The sequence below is a fragment of the Muntiacus reevesi genome, chromosome X (assembly GCF_963930625.1).
Source record: "Muntiacus reevesi chromosome X, mMunRee1.1, whole genome shotgun sequence".
In the NCBI taxonomy this organism is placed as follows: domain Eukaryota; kingdom Metazoa; phylum Chordata; class Mammalia; order Artiodactyla; family Cervidae; genus Muntiacus; species Muntiacus reevesi.
The window spans coordinates 50,434,380-50,455,607 of NC_089271.1; the positions used below are offsets into that span (position 1 = coordinate 50,434,380).

The 21,228-nt window shown below is 47.9% G+C and overlaps 1 protein-coding gene and 1 pseudogene across 3 annotated transcripts in view; one reads left to right on the forward strand and one right to left on the reverse strand.

The window, feature by feature from the left end:
• Nucleotides 1-7,234: 7,234 nt before the first annotated feature.
• On the reverse strand, nucleotides 7,235-8,061 carry LOC136153936 (small ribosomal subunit protein uS2 pseudogene; annotated as a pseudogene).
• A 1,233-nt stretch (nucleotides 8,062-9,294) lies between these two features.
• The window catches only part of IQSEC2 (IQ motif and Sec7 domain ArfGEF 2), a 76,808-nt gene continuing 64,874 nt past the window's right edge, over nucleotides 9,295-21,228 (forward strand). For all 3 annotated transcript variants that reach the window (XM_065915735.1, XM_065915730.1, XM_065915731.1), the window contains exon 1: nucleotides 9,295-10,235. In XM_065915735.1, coding sequence (XP_065771807.1) covers nucleotides 9,529-10,235 — 707 coding nt within the window. In that variant the 5' untranslated portion in view covers nucleotides 9,295-9,528. The remainder of the gene's footprint in view (nucleotides 10,236-21,228) is intronic.

The following is a 21,228-nucleotide window of genomic DNA, read 5'->3' on the forward strand; positions in this document are numbered from 1 at the left end:
GTCTCAGTTTTAAGCACTGCTATCTCTTTAGGGATCTCCACAGGGATGAGTCTTCCTTTTCTGTTCCTTTTTCTTTCTTCTCTGTGCCTCACAGATCATCACTTTCCCACTGTCGTGCTCTTTACAGTCTTCAATCTCAAGACTCTTTGGAATAGCAGACCTCAGGAAATAGCCCAAGTAAGGAGTTATAACCTACTGATCACACAGCAATTATATGCAAATCATTTCTCTCTGGTCCTCAGCGATCTCATCTGAAAAATGAGTTAATCTCTAAGCTCCAGCTTAAACATTCTGCAGTATAAAACTGAAGGAAAAGACTGATGATTTAAAAAAATTTTTTTTTTAATTTTCCCATCTCATGTCTGGCAGCTAACAGCGTAGAAGATCTGCTCGTGGTAGAGCTATGAGAACCCAATAGGAAAAACCAATTTGAACAGATGCCACCTTCGAATCTGAGGAAAATATTTCATGGCTCTCATCATCATGATGAGTTCTTGTTGACTGGGTACTGGCAGTGGTTAGATGTGGTTTTCAGGGTTCTTTCTTGCTTTAGCTCTGCATTCCTTGGCAAAGCTGGCACTGGGGTAAGGAGAACTGGAGCAATCACACCAGGGATCGAGGCTTCTGGGAAATGACTCCGGAGGCAGCAGGCAGGAAAAGAAGGTAGTGCCACAGTCTCTGCTGAACGACAACAATGAGCCAATTAAAAAAAAAAAAAAACCCTTTTGGGCTTCCCTGGTGGTCCAGTGGTTAAGAATCTGCCTTGCAATGCAGGAAACATGGGTTAAATCCCTGGTCCCAGAAGATCCCATATGCCACAGAGCAACAAAGCCCGTGTGCCACAGCTACTGAGCCTGTGCTCTGGAGCCCTTAAACTACAACTTCTGAGGCCCATGCACACTAAAGACTGTGAGAGACAATGAGACTGTGAGAGACAATGAGAGAAGCCACCACTATGAGAAGCCTGCACACTGCAACTAGAGAAAGCCTGTGCACAGTAAGAAAGACTCAGCCAAAAACGAATAGATTAGTTTTAAAAAACTGTTTGTAGTGTGTAATATTCAGTACACATAACATCCATGTGGAACCCCTTCCCTCCTAGCCTGTTACTCTCCTGCTCAAAAAACTTTCCATGACTTTTCATTGCCTATAACAGAAGGTCCAAATGCTCTTGTTTGGCTTTGGAATCTTCTCCAAGAGGAATCAAGCCATGTCTTCTGATCTCCTCCTGTCTCTTACAACACATGTGCACGCACACACACTTGTGCTTCTATTTCTCTCTTCAATCAAATTATGCATGGTTCCCTAAACACAGTTTTCCTGACTCTGTTCCTTTCCTTCCATGGCACGGGACTCCAACAGGTGTTTCTCAGCTCTACCACCTCCACCTGTTGAAATCCTCAGCCCAGCTCAAATACATAAAGACCTCCCAATATCCTAGTCCTGGTGACTCCACTCTTGTGCTTTGCACATTGCATTTTGTTACTCCTTTTTGGGACATAGGATTGATTGTAGTTCTCTGACTAGACTGGGAGCTCCCTTAGGGCGCAGGCTATGTTTAATTCACCCAGAGCTCTCCATCATCCTTCCTTGCTTTGCCTTTCTCCAGAGCACCATCTGGGGTCATTTCCTGGGGCTGCCGTAACAAAGTACCACAAACCGGGTGGCTTGAAACAGCTGACATTTATTCTTTCTCAGTTCTGGGGACTAGAAGTCTGAAATGGGACTTCTTCATAGAGTGCAGGGCCATGCTCTCTACGAAGGCTGGAGGGAATAATCCTTCCATGCCTCTTCTAGCTTCTGGTGGTTGCCAACAATCCTTTGTGTTCCCTAGCGTGAAGACTCCAAGCTCTACCCTCATCTTCACATGATATTCTGTGTGTGTGTATCAACGTCCAAATTTCCCTCTTCTTTTAAGGACACCGGTCATTAGATGGAGTGAAAGTGAAAGTCGCTCAGTTCAGTTCAGTTCAGTTCAGTCGCTCAGTCGTGTCCGACTCTTTGTGACCCCGTGAATCGCAGCACGCCAGGCCTCCCTGTCCATCACCAACTCCCGGAATTTCCTCAAACTCATGCCCATCGAGTCGGTGATGCCATCCAGCCATCTCATCCTCTGTCGTCTCCTTCTCCTCCTGCCCCCAATCCCTCCCAGCATCAGGGTCTTTTCCAATGAGTCAACTCTTTTCATGAGGTGGCCAAAGTATTGATTGGAGTTTCAGCTTCAGCATCAGTCCTGACAATGAACACCCAGGACTAATCTCCTTTAGAATGGACTAGTTGGATCTCCCCTTGCAGTCCAAGGGACTCTCAAGAGTCTTCTCCAACACCACCGTTCAAAAGCATCAATTTTTCGGCTCTCAGCTTTCTTCACAGTCCAACTCTCACATCCATACATGGCCACTGGAAAAACCATAGCCTTGACCAGACGGACCTTTGTTGGCAAAGTAATGTTTCTGCTTTTTAATGTGCTGTCTAGGTTAGTCATAACTTTCCTTCCAATTAGTAAGCATCTTTTAATTTCATGGCTACAGTCACCATCTGCAGTGATTTTGGAGCCCAAAAAAATAAAGTCTGACACTGTTTCCACTGTCTCCCCATCTATTTGCCATGAAGTGATGGGACCAGATGCCATGATCTTAGTTTTCTGAATGTTGAGCTTTAAGCCAACTTTTTCACTCTCCTCTTTCACTTTCATCAAGAGGCTTTTCAGTTCCTCTTCACTTTCTGCCATAAGGGTGGTGTCATCTGCATATCTGAGGTTATTGATATTCCTTCCAGCAATCTTGATTCCAGCTTGTGCTTCTTCCAGCCCAGCGTTTCTCATGATGTACTCTGCATATAAGTTAAATAAGCAGGGTGACCATATACAGCCTTGACGTACTCCTTTTCCTATTTGGAACCAGTCTGTTGTTCCATGTCCAGTTCTAACTGTTGCTTCCTGACCTGCATACAGGTTTCTCAAGAGGCAGGTCAGCTGGTCTGGTATTCCCATCTCTTAAGAATTTTCCACAGTTTATTGTGATCCACACAGTCGAAGGCTTTGGCATAGTCAATAAAGCAGAAATAGATGTTTTTCTGGAACTCTCTTGCTTTTTCAATGATCCAGCGGATATTGGCAATTTGATCTCTGGTTCCTCTGCCTTTTCTAAAACCAGCTTGAACATCTGGAAGTTCACGGTTCACGTATTGCTGAAGCCTGGCTTGGAGAATTTTGAGCATTACTTTACTAGCGTGTGAGATGAGTGCAATTGTGCGGCAGTTTGAGCATTCTTTGGGATTGCCTTTCTTAGGGACCGGAATGAAAACTGACCTTTTCCAGTCCTGTGGCCACTGCTGAGTTTTCCAAATTTGCTCACATATTGAGTGCAGCACTTTCACAGCATCATCTTTCAGGATTTGAATAAGGTCAAACTAGAATTCCATCATATCCACTAGCTTTGTTCATAGTGATGCTTTCTAAGGCCCACTTGACTTCACATACCAGGATGTCTGGCTCTAGGTGAGTGATCACATCATTGTGATTATCTGGCTTGTGAAGATCTTTTTTATACAGTTCTTCTGTGTATTCTTGCCACCTCTTCCTAATATCTTCTGCTTCTGTTAGGTCCATACCATTTCTGTCCTTTATCAAACCCATCTTTGCCTGAAATGTTCCCTTGATATCTCTAATTTTCTTGAAGAGATCTCTAGCCTTTCCCATTCTGTTGTTTTCCTCTATTTCTTTGCATTGATCACTGAGGAAGGCTTTCTTATCTCTCCTGGCTATTCTTTGGAACTCTGCATTCAAATGGGACTATCTTTCCTTTTCTCCTTTGCTTTTCGCTTCTCTTCTTTTCACAGCTATTTGTAAGGCCTCCTCAGACAACCATTTTGCCTTTTTGCATTTGTTTTCCTTGGGGATGGTCTTGATCCCTGTCTCCTGTACAATGTCACGAACCTCCGTCCATAGTTCATCAGGCTCTCTGTCTATCAGATCTAGTCCCTTAAATCTATTTCTCACTTCCCATAAGGGATTTGATTTAGGTCATACCTGAATGGTCGCTCAGTCATGTCTAACTCTTTTCAACCCCATGGACTGTATTCCGTGGAATTCTCCAGGCCAGAATACTGGAGTGGGTGGCCTTTCCCTTCTCCAGGGGATCTTCCTAACCCATTAGACAAGACCCGTGCCAATAGAATATGACTTTACCTTAAGTACATCTGCAAAGATCCGAATTTCCAAAAAATATCACATTCACAGGGTGGACATCAAGTTTGGGGGCATACTATTCAACTCAGTACACCATCTGACATGCTCTATGTATTCTAGTTCTTTATTGTCTCTCTCCCCCAGTACAATGTCAGCTCTGAGGTTAGGAACTGTCATCTATTTGGTTCTTTGCTATATCCTCAGTGTCTAGAATACTGCTTGACACATAGACAATAAATATTTTGTGACTGAAACTTTGTACCCATCTGCCTGCTGCCTCACAATCTGAATGAGAGAAACAGGGACAGGAAAAAGGAACACAAGACAGGAATGCTCTGTAAATACTCTGTAAATATTTGCTGGAAATAGAAGTATTTGATACCTATATTAATTTAACTCTTATGGAGCACCTATTTTGTACAAGGTATGAAGGAAAGATACAGAGATGTGAAAAAGAAACATCTGAGCTTCCTGGCTATGCTTCTGTGTGACCCTGGGTGAGTCATTCAACCTCTGGGTTTCACTTTCCCCATCCATGACATGGAGGTAATAACATCATCCACCTCACAGGATTATCATGCAGATTGAGTTCGTGCATGTAGAGTACTTAGCACAGGGCCTGCCACATGGTAAGCACCATAGATGTGTTGTTTTTTTTAACTGTAGCTGCTGTTTGTTATATGCTAGACTCTGTGCAAAGTGTTTTTAAAAAGCAGTTTTTATCAAGATACAGTTCACATACCATAAGATTCTCCCTTTTATTTAATTTTTTTTTAAGATTCTCCCTTTTAAAATGTACAGTTCAATGATTTTGAATTAACAGGGTTGTGCAACCATCACCACCATCTAATTTTAGAAAATTTTCATTCTCCCTCCCCAAAACCCCATAGCAGTCACTCCTCTTTCCCCAACCCATGCCCTCGCCCTTAACAACCATTACTCTACTCTCTGTCTCTATGGATTTGCCTGTTCTGGAATTTTATCTAAATGGAATCATGCAATATGTGGACTTTTGTGTCTCTTTTAGCATAATTTAGCATAATGTAGCATAATGTTTTCAAGGTTCATCCATGTTTTAGCATGTATTAGTACTTCATCCCTCCTTTAAAAATTGAAGTATAGTTGATTTACAATATTATATAAGTTTCAGGTGTACAATATAGTGATTCACAATTTTTAAAGGTTAGCCTCAATTTATAGTTATTGTAAAAATTGGCTATATTCCCTGTGCCGTACAATATATCCTTATAGCTTATTTATTCTTAAAAAACTTTTTATTTTGTATTGGGAGTATAGCAATCAGGAGAAGGCAATGGCATCCCACTCCAGTACTCTTGCCTGGAAAATCCCATGGACAGAGGAGCCTGGTAGGCTGCAGTCCTTGAGGTCGCTGAGTCGGACACAACTGAGCGATTTCACTTTCACTTTTCACTTTCATGCATTGGAGAAGGAAATGGCAACCCACTCCAGTGTTCTTGCCTGGAGAATCCCAGGGACGGGGGAGCCTGGTGGACTGCCGTCTATGGGGTCGCACAGAGTCGGACACAACTGAAGTGACTTAGCAGCAGCAGCATAGCCAATCAATTATGTTACGATAGTTTCGGGTGGTTGACAAAGCAACTCAGCCATGGGGGAGAATGCGTATCCATTCTCCCCCAAATTGCTCTCCCTTTCAGACTGCCACATAACATTCAGAAGAGTTCCCTGTGCTATACAGTAGGTCCTTGTTGGTTATCCATTTTAACTATTGGCTTACTTATTTTATAGACAGTAGTCCCCCTACCCCTCTATTGTCTCTCTCCCCTTCCCTCTCCCCACTGGTAACCACTGATTTGTTTTCTGTAATTGTAAGTCTGTTTCTGTTTGGTCATACTCATTAGTTTGTTTTATTTTTTACATTCCACATATAAATGATATCATACAGTATTTGTCTTTCACTGTCTGACTTATTTCACTTAGCATAATACCCTCCAAGTCCATCCATATTGTTTTAAATGGCAAAATTTCGTTCTTTTTATGGATGCACAGTATTCCATCTTGTACATATACCACACCTTCTTTATCCATTCCTCTGTTAATATTGGCATGCATATATCTTTTTGAAGTAATGTTTTCATTTTCTTTGGATATATACCTAGGAGTAGAATTGCTGGCTCATATGGCAATTCTATTTTTAGGTTTTTGTGAGGAAACTCCATACTGCTTTCCACAATGGCTGAACCAATTTACATTCCTACCAACAGTGTACTAGGGTTCCCTTTTCTTCACATCCTCATCATCATTTGTTATTTGTGGTCTTTTGATGATAGACATTCTGGCAGACGTGAGGTGATATCTCACTGTGGTTTTGATTTGCATTTCTCTGATAATTAGTAATGTTGAGCATCTTTTCATGGGCCTGTTGGCCACCTGTACATCTTCTTTGGGAAAAAGTCTATTCAGCTCTTCTGCCCATTTTAAAAATCAGGTTGTTCTTTTTATATATAGAGAGAGAGAGTTGGATGAGCTGTTTATATATTTTGGAACTCCAGTCATTTTTATGGCTGAATAATATTCCTCCATGTGGATATACCACATTTTGTTTACCCATTCATCAACAGATGAACATTTAATTGTTTTCACTTTTGGGCTATTATGAATAATGCTCCTATGATCATTCATGTACAAGTTTTCATGTAAACATGTTTTCATTTCCCTTGGGTATATTCCTGGGAGTGGATTCCTGGGTCATATGGTAATCCTATATTTAATAATTTGAGAAACTTCCAAATGGTTTTCCAAAGCAACCACACCATTTTACATTTCCAGCAGTAACGACTGAGTGTTCCAATCATTTTACATGCTCAACCAACACTACTCCCTGTCTGTCCCTTTTATTTCAGTTATCATAGTGTATGTGAAGTGGTATCTGTATATGTGTGTTTTAAGAAACTAATGTTTATTTTTCAACAGCTTTATTTCCGTTTTCTGTTCAAGAGCCTGTGGAGAACAGCTTAATACTACCCAATGGTCGCTCTTACCAATTCACTGGCCTGAGCATTGGGATCAGTCTTCAGTGGTGGGTTGAGTGCTCCGATCTTTGGCAGAGAACTGCTCGATAGGTGCAGAGAGCACCAACATGCTTTCAGTCCAGCCTGTGACCTCGGGTTGAGTAGCAGTAAACTCAGGAACTAGAGCAGTCCATTCGGTCTGAAATTCCTTCTTGGTCACAGCCTTTCCATCAGTGACCTATTTATTCTTTTCGATCTCTACAGGGTCTCTGTAGAAACAGAGATCAGGTATGATGTCCCATGAGTGCTCATGGAAGATGGTGTCATGTATGCATTGTACTTCCCAGGACAGTATTCACATCAGACCCACGGAGTGGGCTCCGTTGTTGTTGCCTGGGGTGGCAATGTCCACCTGGAGCAGAGGAGAATCTGTGTCATGCAGAGCAATGGCGGGCAGCTTAACATAAGATGCCTCTGTGAGAGGCTGGTGGTCAGCTATGGGATCAGTGACCACTGGAAGTTATGGCTCATGGAAGGCTGCCTGGATTTCATTAACAAAAGATTCCAGGAGTGAAGAAGCCAGCCATAGGAGTGGCTCCAGTGGCAGCAGCAAACTTCAGTCCAGCTTGGTGGCCAGTATTCCTGGAGGATGTGACACTGACATCAGCTGGGTTTTCAATGGCACAAGTCACCAACAGAAACTTCTCTCAGGTTCTCTTCAGATTTATGATGTAGATGTTATCACCGCATTCTGTAGATGTACGGTTCCATTTGGAAGTCAAGGTTGGTGCCACCTAAGTGGGTTCCTGCTGCAAGGAATTTAAGGATATCCTCCTCCTTCATCAGTAGGGTGTTAAGGGCTCTGGACATTGTGAAAGTTTCCTTTTACATTAGGAAAAAAAGTTCACTGTGGTTTTTATCTCCATTCCCCTGATGGCTAATAATGTTGAGTATCTTTTCATGTGCTTAATGGTCATTTGTATATCTTTGAAGAAGTATCTATTCAAGTACTTTGCCCGTTTAAAAAAAATGGGTTGTCTTTTTGCTGTTGAACTGTAAGAGTTCTTTACATATTCAGATATATCATTTGCAAATATTTTCTTTCATTCTCTGCATTGTCTTTTCTGTGCCAAATGATTTTGCATGCTTTTCCCAAGACCACCCCCTGTGAGGTAGGTGTTACTGAGAGGGAAAAGGAAGTTCAGAGAGATGAGATTTAAATCCAGTTCTGTACGACTGTAAAACTCAAGTTTTCTCTTCTATCCCAGCCTGCTCACAAAGATGAATGAAGACATGTTTCTGGCTTTAAGGAGCTTGGTCTGGTAGAGGACATGCAACAAGAATAAAAACAAATGGGCTGTAAAGCAGAGGTCCACAAGTGTCACAAAAGAAGTGTGGAGGAAGTGAGCACTTCTGGCTGGGGAGATCAGGGCTGGCTTCAATGAAGTGGTGTTTGTCTTGCAGGATGGGTACAGTTTCATTGGATGGAGGTGATGGAGTAAATGGAGATGAGCATTTCCAAAGGAGAGTAGAAAATGAGGGCTGAATGAATGAATGGAACTTTGAGCCCAAGACTAGTTGTGATGGGGAGTCCCAGGGCTTGTTGAGGTGGGAGATCCTGGAGACTTCCCATGATATGGGCTAGAGAGAGGTCTCCAGAGATAGGAGGTCCAGGGGTTAGATGGGATAGGAACACTGACACTTGGGATTGGCAGACCCAGGGGATGGGGAGTCTGAGGGATTCCTGGACCTGGGGGCTGCCTGGGATGGAGGTTCCTGGAAGGTCTTAGATGAGGATCTTGGGCCTGTTGGAACCGAGGACGTTGGAACGGACTGGGATGGAGGGCTTCTTTAGGCTGCATTAAGCGAGGACCCTGGGACCGGTGAAAAGGAGAGATCTCCGGCAGCTTGTGATGGGGCTGGCCCGTGGGGCCCTTGGGGCAGGTCCAGCTTCGGGCGCCTGCGGCGGCTGCAGGTGGGACGCGCGGGGGCGGGCCGGGCGCGCGGGGTGGGGGCAGGGGCGGGGGGCGGGCCGGCGGCCGGGGCGGTCCCGCGCGGCCGCGCTGCGCAGTGACTCCGCAGCGGGCGGAGCGCCGCGGGCCGCGTCCTCGGGAGCCGTGGCGGCGGCGGCGGCGGCGGCGGCGGCGGCGGTAGCCTCAGCTCCTGCTCCCCGTGCCGCCGGCCCCAGCGCTGTCTCCCGGGCCCCCCCGGGCCCCCGGGCCCTCGAGCCCGGTGCGCGCCCTCGCGTCTCGCCGGCCCCCTCCCCCGGCTGGGCCCGGGGGAGGGTGGCGCCGTGAGCGAGCTGGGATCGGGCTCTCCTGCCCCTTCCCCTGCCCCTGGGCCGCCAGGATGGAGGCGGGGTCGGGTCCCCCGGGCGGCCCGGGATCCGAGAGCCCCAACCGGGCGGTGGAGTACCTGCTGGAGCTGAACAACATCATCGAGAGCCAGCAGCAGCTGCTGGAGACTCAGCGGCGGCGCATCGAAGAGCTGGAGGGCCAGCTGGACCAGCTCACCCAGGAGAACCGCGATCTGAGGGAGGAGAGCCAGCTGCACCGCGGGGAGCTGCACCGGGACCCCCACGGCGCGCGGGATAGCCCGAGCCGCGAGAGCCAGTACCAGAACCTGCGCGAGACCCAGTTCCACCACCGCGAGCTGCGGGAGAGCCAGTTCCACCAGGCGGCCCGGGACGTGGGCTACCCGAACCGGGACGGCGCCTACCAGAACCGGGAGGCTGTGTATCGGGACAAGGAGCGGGACGCCTCCTACCCACTCCAGGACACTGCTGCTTACTCTGCCCGCGAGCGCGACGTGGCCCAGTGCCACCTGCACCACGAGAACCCAGCCCTGAGCCGCGAGCGTGGCGGGAGGGAGGCTGGGCCGGCGCACCCGGGCCGCGAGAAGGAAGCCGGCTATTCGGCGGCGGTGGGCGTGGGGCCCCGGCCACCGCGGGAGCGGGGCCAGCTGAGCCGCGGCGCATCCAGGAGCTCCAGCCCCGGGGCCGGCGGCGGCCACAGCACCAGTACCAGCACCAGCCCGGCCACAACCCTCCAGAGAAAGTAAGGAACGCGTGTTTGTCTTCCCCGGTTCTTCCCCGCTAGTTCCCTCTTCAACTTGAACGGCTAGTAAAGTAAGAAGCCAGTGCCTGATTCCGTGTCTTCTCCTGTCCCAACCTGTCGGGAAAAGCTGGGCGCCCCCTCAGGCAGCCGATACCCCTTCTCTAGCTACCCCAGAGTGGGTTGGCCCGATGAGTGCAGGCATCCCTTATTTCTCAAAACCGTGGCCAGTGAGAGCTTGGAGCAGTCCTCACCCCATCCACTTCTTCACCCCCTCCCTGTATCCTTGCCAGAGGATGGCTTTTCATTTCTTTATTTATTCTATTTGGATGTGCCGGTTGGGATATTTATTGTCTGTCACGATGTCAGCTCACAGCCGCAGGGTAACGAAAGCCCTCCCCCCCCCACCCCCGGCCGCGACTCCCCCCACCATTCGGGTCTCCTCTGCAGGTCCTGAGCGCAGGCCTGATCTTTTCTCCTCTGGCAGCCTCAGCTCCATCCTTTCCCAGAGAGGCAGGTGGGGACCAGAATGGCAGCTAGAGGCTGAGACGTCCCTCTGAGGGGGAACTGCAGCACATCCTGGCCAGGGGAGCAAAGATGGAGGCCCGGCCCTTGGCTAGTTCCTCAAAGACCACCCCCTCTCCACCCTTAAGAAAAACACCGCCCAATTGAAGAGCATACCAGCAAAGGAAGTCTACAGATCTTCCCTCTTGTTGGATCAGTGCCAGTGTCTGTGCTGGGGTCGTGTGTCTGCTTATTTGGGACACCTTGGCAACATCTCTTGGGTTGGTGGGGCATGGGCTGGGTCCATTTCTCCATGCAGATATCATGGTGAGCTGGTTGGGATAAATGTCAAGCTGAAGGAGCCAAGGGTGTGCAGGATCACAGGGCAGCCTTAAAGGCTCCCTGATTTTTCTTCTGCTGGACTGGAAAGAATACTGAACTGGGAGTTAGAAAACCCAGGTTCCCCTTCCAGCTCTGCTGCAGATTGGCTTTGTGACCTTGACTGAGTCCCTTCCTCTCTCAGGGCATCAGTTCCCCTATATCTTTATAAAAGGCAGGATCTGCCTTGAATGCTCTTGAATGGCCCCTCCAGCTTAGATTTGATGGTTCTGTGACTAATCCAGTCACCACTACAGACCAAGTCTGAAGTCCTCTAGCAAATGGACAGCTTTCCTCCTCCTCTCACGGCTCAGCTGGTCCTACCATGTGCCACAACCAGCGGAGTGTCTCTTGGAGGCTGGGCTGGGGGTGGGGAAGCCTTCTGCCTCAGGAAATCTGCCGGGAGACAGCTCTCTGCAACTCCCCCGTGGTGAGGCAGCAGGCTGGGGTGCTGGGTTGAGATGGCTGGGCCCCAGGAGCAGCAGCTGCAGCTCAAGGACTCGGCTGGGCTTCACTGCAGTGCACCCTCAGCTGAGGTTTGGTGTGGGCTGCCCCAGAGGGAGACGGGCTCTTCTGCCTGGGGGAGGGGAGGGGGGACTGCTTGGAGCCCATTCCAGGAGGACTGACTGTGTGCAGCTTGGGGCCCCACACTGGAGGGAGGGGCCAGGTCAACCAAGCAAGACCCTTTCAGGAGAGGACCGTGGTAGGGTGAGGGCACAGGGAGACTAGATGGGCATTGTGGTCCCTGAGCCTGCCTGCGGAAGACTTCCAGAGTGGTCAAGCCTGTGACAGGGGAGGCAGCCTCGTTATGTGTGCTCCAGGTAGCAGAACCAGGAGCAATGGGAAAATTGGGGATAAATCAGGAAGAACTTTCCAACCTGGTCTGGTGATGCAGTGGACTGCCTCAAGGGGATCAGGAAGGGCTAGAGAAAACATAATTCCTGAACTGGTGGAAAGCCCTGTGAAATGACCAAGGCTTTCCCCAATTCTAGGATTCAGTTCCCCTCCTATTCTCCACCCTGCAGATGTGGGTTTGGAAGCCTGTTTGCTCTTGAGCTCTGGGCTTCTGCCATCTGGGCAGGCTTGCCTCTCAGTCCTTCCCTCTGTGTAGCCTCCAGGCTGTTCGTTGGATTTCACATTTTGTGAAACACATTTGTGTTTGTTGCTTCACATTTCCTAATGGGTTAATAAGGGAATTTTAGATGGTACTTCAAATTTCTCCTAACCATAAATATTTGCACATCCATTATTACCTCTTTTGGTCCTCGCAACAGACCCTGTGCAGTGAGCACTAGCAGCTCCATTTTAGAGATGGGGAAACTGAGGCTCCAAAAAATGAAGGGACCTTGCTCAAGGTTACACTGCCAGTTCTTAATAGAGCTAGGGCTATAACCCGAGTCCGCCTGTCTCCAAGGCCTGTTATTTTTCCACTGGAGCTTTCTGGAGCCTCAAGACCTGACCAGGTCACAAACTGGAAGAGGCCAAGAGAGTCTGAGGTCTCTGGAGGATTCGAGCAGGGGGAGATGGCTCTGGAATGAGTGATGAGAGAGGGAGTTGATGGGGGAGGGCAGAAGGCCTTGTCTCCCTCCTTTCCACTCTCCCTCCCTCCCTCTCGGCCAGGTGACAGGAGGGCCTGTTGATGCAGTAGCCGTTGTCGTCGCCACAGCTGCTGCAAGCTACTCCCCTGCCAGGCCTCCTCTGGGTTTGTAAGGAGTGGGTGAGAGGCTGCTGCTGGAAGCCAGGGCAGGCAGGGTGGGAGTTGAGCAGCAGAGGCTGCAGCACTGGGGGAGGCTAGGTAGAGCTGGTACAAGCGGGGTGCTCCTGGTCCCCCTGCTCCCTCTGGTGGAGAAAGAGGAGAGAGAGGGGCCTGGGCCCAGCATGGAAGGGCCCCTTGCCCAGGGGCATATTCAGTCCTCCCAGCTACCCTGTGCATATGTCACCACAACCCACGTTTTCCAGCCAAAGAAACCGAGGGCTCAGAGAAGTGAAGCAACACTCCAGAGGTCACAGAGCCACGAGGCAGACTCCCAAGCCTGGGAACTTGTCCTCTACTGCAGTTGATAGCAGCTGTTATGTCCACCCCCACCCATGTCATCCCCCCAGGATCCCCACACCCTCCCGCACTGTCTCTTCTGGACGGGTTCCCAGATGCCAGTCTGCCTTCTGCTGTGCTCTGGGTGTGGCCTTCCTAGTGCAGCATAGCGCATGAGAAGGCCCGACCTCCTTCTGGCCTCTGGGCCTTTGTATGTGAAGTCTTTGCTTGCTTTTGTTTGTCTGTCTGTTCAGCAGCTGCTGATATCCACCACGCTCAGGTCTTTCCCCCTGGAATTGCCACCCTTCCCCCCCACCCCCGTCATGATTAGAGAAGATCTCTGTTTTTGTTGTCGATCATGGCCTGGGCCCCCTTGCCATCCTGGCACCTGGAATGATTTACAGCCGTGCTGGGGGCCACTGCTGAATCCTCCACGCTGAAGAGAGCTGCATTTCCCACTCTTTTTGCCTGGGCCCAGCTCTGGCTTTGCCGTAGGCAGTGGTGGGCTGAAGCCTGTTTGGTGGTAACTCTCCATCCTCTGCCCCCCCCACCCTGCCCACCCAGCAAGCTGGCTTGCACTGGGGGACAGCAGACAGCAGGGCCAGCCTGGTGTTCTTGTCAGCCAGGGCAGTGCTGGTTTAGGCACTGCTGTGGCGTCTCCTGTGTGCAGTGGATTGACAATGTGCTCCCCGCAGGGGATGTGGATGCTGGGGGGGGAGGGAGGGAGCCCAGGGAGGGGTCCTAGGGAAGTCTGTCTCCTTTGGGGTCTTGGGCACTTTTCCCAGGGGGGGTCCTCTCCTTCTTCTCAGGAGGGAATACCATTTCTTTCCCCGCCACTGTGTTGGGAGCAATATAGTTGTGTGGGAGGCAATGATAATGTCGAATTGAATGAGAATTAGAGGAATCTTGCTTCTCTGTCTAGATCTGGGGCGAGAATGGGGCTGTTGTCATCCACAAACATTTCTTGGCTGTGTGCAGAGAGCAGGAGGGGCCTCCAGGCTGAGCAAACACCACATTCTCTGTTCTTGAGATCCCCCCACCCCCTCCCCTGGCCAAAGACACAGGGGACCAGACCTGACCCATCATAGTGCCGGTGCTTAGGACAAAATGAGTAGCACAGGCAGTGAGGAGTGGAGGCTAGGACCTGGGGCAGAGGGAGCTTTGAAGAGAGTGGATATCACCTGGTGTTGGGTGGATGGGTAAGGGGAAGAAGACCAAATCCAGGCTTGCCCTCTGCTACTCTTTCATCTGTCCCACCTCTGCCTCACATGGCCTCTGAATTTTCTGGGAGCACAGAAGAGGCCTGGGACATGGAGAAGGGGCCACACATGTGCTGAGTGAGCCTCAATTCCATGTGCCAGGCACCACCCTGTGTGGTTTTATGTAACAGTAGCCAACATTGTTTTAACCTGCATTTACTGTATGCCAAGCACTGTTTGTTCCAAGTGCTTTCCGTATATTAATTCATTTGATCACCACACGAATCCCTTGATGTATTATTGATAGATACTGTTATTAAGTCCACTTCACAGATGAGGAAATTGAGGCCCAGAAAGGTTGGATCACTTCCCCAAGGTCACTCAGTGCATATATGACAGAACTAAGAAGGAGCTAGGAGTCTGGGTGGCTGGACTCGAGAGTCTATCCACATCATTCTCACCCACCATTCCGTGCTGCTGCTTATCTCATTCACAGTCTGTGCCAGGTGGGTGTTCGTGTTATCCTCATTTTTCAGACAGGGAAATGGGAGATCAGAGAGGTACGGTGACCTCCCCAAGGTTACACAACTGCATGGGGCCCAGAACTATCTGGCTACTGAGTCTTTGGTCTACCATTGCCTCCTGCAGGTGAGCATGAAGATGGTTTAACATGTTCTGGCTGTAGCTCTGGGCTTCTACCCGCAGAGCTCCTGGGCTGCTTGAGTCAAGCTCCCTCTCCTGGTAGCCTCTTGGATTTTGACCACAGACTCCTAATCGATGCCCTCCTGCTCTTGTTCCCTTGGGCCCCTGATGAGGTAGTCAGACCAAGCTTTCTGTGGGGCTCCAGCAGTTTCCTGCTGTCCTGGCCTTTAGGAGAAGGTTTCAGACAGCTCTGCTTGCCATGCATGGGCCCTTTAGGATCTTACCTTTCTCCTCTCATCTTTTTATAGTCCCCCTCACACAGACTGTTACAGCCAGCCTGGCCTGTGTGCCCCATTGTCAGCGCACTCAGCCCCCTGAGAGCCTCTGAGTCTTTGTTATTATTATTTTGGCCACACCTGCAGCATGCAGGAGCTTAGTTCTCCAACCAGGGATAGAACCCGAGACTCCCCTGCATTGGAAGTGCAGAGTCTTAACCACTGGACCACCAGGGAAGTCCAAGCCTCTGGGTCTTTGCTCATGCTGTTCCCTTCTCCCGGGCTGTTCCATCCAGTGCCCAGGCTGCACTCCGCTGCTGTCACCTCTCCCACGTTTGTTCACTGATCTATCCCTGACCCTTGAAATGAGCACTTTGTCTTTCTTTATCTGTTTATTTGTTTATATCTTGTATCATCTCTACTAGCTTGAGAGCTCCTTCAGATTGAGATTTCATAGATATATATCACATGTATGTTGTGTCAGTCCCTCTGCTAGGTGTTGTGGGTATAACTGAAGGAGCTAGAAGCTTGGAAATGCATGGCGGACCACATAGTAGCTGCTCAGTAAATGCTGAGCAGACAAATGGATATCAGGTTAAGTCCTGGGACACTAACAGCCAGGGGTGGCTAAGGTGTTCTTCCTTTCAGGACTCCTGTAGAGAGAGATGACTCAACTCCAGAGTTCTCTTGGCTCCTGTGTGGCTTTTTCCTCACACTCCCTGGAGCTGTTTGGCCTCTGCCCTCTGTGTTCTTTCCCCTTACCAATTTCCCAGTTCATAGGATGTCGGGGTAGCGGAGTCAGATGAGACTTTAGAGACATTTAAGCCAATCTGCTCACCATTACCTGTCCTTCCCATACCATGGCTGTGTCATACCATGGTCTTCTCCCTCAATGTGAGACCTTCTGTCCTGAAAGGAGCAAAGAGGCCTGTATAGGACTATGTACCATCTGCCTCATCCAGTGCGAAGTTACTTATTTAGTCATCAAATCTTTATTGGGCTCTGACCCTGGGCTGGGCACAGTGTCTTAGAGTCAGGATAAGACAGACCTTCTAGCTCATTCTCTGCTATGTTCCCTGGCAGAAGAATCAACACTGGTCACAGGGAAGAATGGTGAGTAAATGACTTATTCCTCTTTTGCAGTAAGCCATTTAGGGCAAGATCATTTGCCAGTTACCCTCACTTCCTTGTAGTATTGGGTCTCTCTCCAGGCATCCATGTTGAAAAGCACTCATGCAAAGATGCCTGTTTTATTGTTTGGGTTTTTTTGGTTTGTTTTTAGGTTTTTGGTTTTTTTTTTGGCCACACCGTGTGGCATGTAGGATGTTAGTTCCTCAACCGGGGGTTGAATCCGTGCCCCCTGCATTGGGAAAACAGAGTCTTAGACACTGGACCATCAGGGAAGTCCCAGGGTGCCTGTTCTTAAGCACTTAAGAGCTGAAGTTCCCTGGGACCTTTGAATTTAGAAAATGTGGTGTTGTGGGAATGAGGACTTCACGTGACTTAAGGAAAGTCACTTAACTTTCAGAGCCTTCTTTTTCTCAAGTAGTAAATGGGGATAAAACTGTATTTTCTGATGGGTGAGATTCCCATTGCCCCTGGCCTCCTGCCCCACAAAAATGTACCAGAAAGTTTCCTGACTGTCTAGCACACTCAGCAAGGTCCTGATCAGGATGGAAAACTGAGGAATAAGGATGGAAAATAATATGTGAGCCTGCCCTGCCCTCTAGAGGTGGAGTGTTGCAAACAAAACAACCCAGCCAAGATTGTCTCATCATATCCTTTTCAAAACAAAGATGACCACCAAGGGCTACATGACAGATCAGGATGATTCCTCTAACATCTTAGAGGGAAATTTATCACAATCATCACCTGATATGTACCATTTTACTAATGTCAAATGTATTTGTAACTGTGATATATATGTGTATGTGTGTGTATATGTATATGTTTGTATGTATATATATATATATTTCACTAATGTCAAATGTATTTGTAGCTGTGATATATATGTGTATGTGTGTGTGTGTATGTGTGTGTGTATATATATATATTAAGGGATAATAAGACTGCATATCTGGATGAGGCTTGTAATTTCCTGATGGATTCCAGATGCAGTTTAGTGTATTCACCTGAAGAAAACCTATATTTTCCTCTATAGAACCACTTTAAAATTATTGTCATTGTATCTGTGCTAAAAAAATAGTGCATAATTTCTTCCTTCCCTCAAATTCCTTTATAAAACTGGGAGGCATCTGTCACAACTGTACACCTGCTATGCTAGGCAATTCATAAATGACCCATTTTGTGATTGTTGTGAGAATTCAGTGAGATGACAGATACAGAAGTGTTCAGCAAAGAGTGTGTGTTTACTCAGCCATAGGCATTTTTATTATTAATAATAATAACTTTGCAAAATTCTGTGCCATGGAAAGGCATGGGGAGAGGCCATGGGGGAGCTCACCACATTTCTGAGAGAAGGAGAGGGCCGTCCAGTGAATATTATACACCAGGGATATGCCACAGCTTGTGCTGTTGCAAGCAAGGGAATTCCATCATGGATAGTATACTCTTCTTGGCTTCAGGGAGCTCACAGTCGGGTGGAAAAGACAAGTGTAATGTGGGTCTTGTGTGCTATGCCAGAGGGGAACACAGGAGGCCATGGGTGCCCAAAAGGAGGGACATCTACCCAGACTGATGGAGAGGGTTTCCTGATGCCTGCTCTGAGGCTTGGAGGATGTGCAGGGGTTACCTGGGTGAAGCAGGATGGCATCTCAGTCAGTGGGAATTGGGAGCCAAAGGGTGGTTAAGGCAGAGGCCCAGCAGGGTATATGGAGGTGGGGAGGGGAGCACATTTACCAGGTCAGTACAACCTAGAGCCAAACTGGGAAGATCCAGAGAAGAGTCTGATGACTTGGCTGGCCCAGATCTGGAGGACACTTGAGTAGCAGCATGAGGAACTTTATTGTTAGGAATTGGGAGCCAACATGGAGTTCTAAGCTGAGGGAAGAGGTGTGTATTGCAGAGTATGGGGTGGCTGTTGAGAGCCGTGTTTTGAAGAGAGCTCTGCCAGATCTCTGCACTTTGAGAGGTAGACTAGAGGGCGTCCAGTGATAAGGCTGCTGTGACAGGCTAGATGAGAGGTGACAAGGCCTGAACTTGGGAACTTGGGTGGTAGGAGTAGAGATAATCTACTGGGGGAGAAAGACAGTGACAGCACCTTGATAAATGCTGTGACATAGGAGAGTTTAAGCCATTCATGACCAGCAGGGTTTTAATAATATCGGAATCACTCAGCTCAGGCTGTTCATTTTACAGATGAGAAGACTGAGGCTGACAGAGAGAGAAAGGACTTAATAGGAGGCCACTCCATGTGTGTGAGCAGAAGAGCTCTGATTAGAAATGCCACTCTAGTGTTAATGCCAGTGTTTAAAACATCATTCCTTAAATGTGCTATTTTCTGCCTTGAAATCCCGTGAAGGTGGTAGGGATCATTATCTTTGTCCCGCAGATGAGAAAGCCGGGCCTCCAGGGGGCTGGGTGATTTGTTTGGGGAGGAAGCAATAAAGATGATGCCATCACCTGAATAAAGGATCTCTTGCTTCAGTGGGAGACAGACCCTGTGCTCTGGTTCAGCCCCTCAGAAGTCAGATTGGTTAGATTTATAGCTGGGGTCTGTGGTTTCCTTCTAGAAGCACTAGGCCCAACCTTCTTTCTGATTTGGAAGTCCTCATTTAATGTGACTGAGGCAGCTCAGAGGCAGTTTCTGGCTTGGCAGCAAGGCCTGTAATCCCCCCTTCTCTGTTTTAATGGACTAGGATTGGCCTGTGTCACCACTGTGTCCCCATTGCCTTGGGCAGGGTATCTCTAGCCTTGGGGGCCTTGGTTTTGAGGCCCCCCCCCGGTATGAAACATAAAGAATGAGCTTTGGTTTGACAGAAAACATCAAAATTCTGTAAAACAATTATCCTTCAATTAAAAAATAAATAAAGTGGAAAAAAAAACCAAGAACGAGCTTTGGAGACAGGCGGACCTAAGTTTGAATCTCGGCTCTGCCCCAACCAACTGGGTTGGGGTCATTTCACCTTCTCTGACCTATAGTTTCCTCATATGGAAAATGAGATGACAATGCCCATCTCTCAGGATTGACCAAGATCATTTGAATGGCATTCCCTGATACTTGTATGTGCTCAATAAATAGTCATTTCCAGGGGAAGAAAACCAATGACATAATTCTCGATTATGCCAAAACATGCTCATATATACTTCATTTCATAATCATGATATTACTTAAGATTCTTCAGTTTTTATAGGAGATATGTCATCCAAATACCTGGAGAGCAAATCATTCAAATAGGACAACTTAAAGTTTAACAAAACTAAACCGAAACAAATCAAAAACAGTCATTTCCTTTTCCCTCATGAAATCTCCCATGGACAATGACTTGAAGAATTCAGTGCTTGGCAAAGGTTTGCTTCCCCTGAAAATGGCTGTATTTCCTCCTTCCTAATATGAGGCTGTCATGGCTCATTTTATCTTGCTTTCTGCCTCAGCTACCAGTTAATTTGAAGTACAACTCTAGCATCTTTGTTGATCTCTTTTTCTGAGTTCTTATTTTCTAGTTCAATTTTTATTCTTTCCTTATCTGTGTTATTAGAGTAAGCCACCTCAAATCCTTTATGACTCAGGCAGGTATAAATAACTAATGGTTGTAAACAGTTGAATGAATGGAAGACTGGCGAGGCTGGACTAGTGATGGTGGGATTTGAAGGAGACCAGAGGGTGGTGCAGGCTGGGGCAACTGAGAAGGCATCTGTAAAGGATGATTGTGATACTGTGAGGAGTTGAGGGGTTAGTTAGGAAAGAATCAGTCTTTCACTCACCTGTCTTGCTTCTGCTCTAGAAAGAAGCATAGATTTTGGAGAACAAGACCTCACATCACCTTGAGTCATCAACCTCACCACTTTGTATGGACTGTGTGGGAGACTGCAGTCCAAAGAAAGAAGAGGGACTTGTTTTTTAAAAATTAAATCAAAGCAGGACATATACACAATTTTAAAATTATATTTATTTATTCACAGCTGTGCTGGGTCTTCATTGCTTTGTAGGCTTTTCTCTAGTTGAGGCACGTGGGGGACTAGTTGTGGTGTGCAGATTTCTTATTGCAGTGGCTTCTCTTGCTGTGGAGCACAGGCTCTAGGGCTTCAGTAGTTGCCACACATGGACTCAGTAGTTCTGGCCCACAGGTTTAGTTGCCCTACAGCATGTGGAATCTTCCCAGATCAGGGATCGAACCCATGTCTCCTGTATTGGTAGATGGATTCTTTACCACTGAGCCATTAGAGAAGCCCCATATACGTAATTTTTAAAGGGCAGATAGTACACAAGGACATATATAGTAAAAAACCAATGTCTCCCTGTCCCCCACTTCCCAACCTCCTGAGTAGAAGTGTTAGTCACTCAGTCATGTCCAGCTCTTTGTGCCCCATGGACTATAGCCCTCCAGTCTCCTCTGTCCATGGACTTCTCCAGGCAAGGATACTGGAGTGGGTTGCCATTCCCTTCTCCAGAGGATCTTCCCGACCCAGGGACTGAACCTAGGTCTCTTGCATTGCAGGCAAATTCTTTACTGTTGAGTCACCAAGGACCCAACCCCCAGAGGTGACCACTTCTACCATTCAGGTTTTCTGGTGGTAACTTCATATCTCTAAATAAACATGCTTTGATGCTAATTTCTTCATTTATCAACTTCAAACATCATATCATCTACTGACTTCTTCCTTGGATGACATCACTGACTCGATGGACATGTGTTTGAGAAAGCTCTGGGAGTTGGTGATGGACAGGCAAGTCTGGTGTGCTGTAGTCCATGGGGTCACAAAGAGTCAGACATGACTGAACTACTATGACAAGTGAGGATTTAGCTTATTTACAACATCTGACTTTTATCTCCCCCTCCCAAACT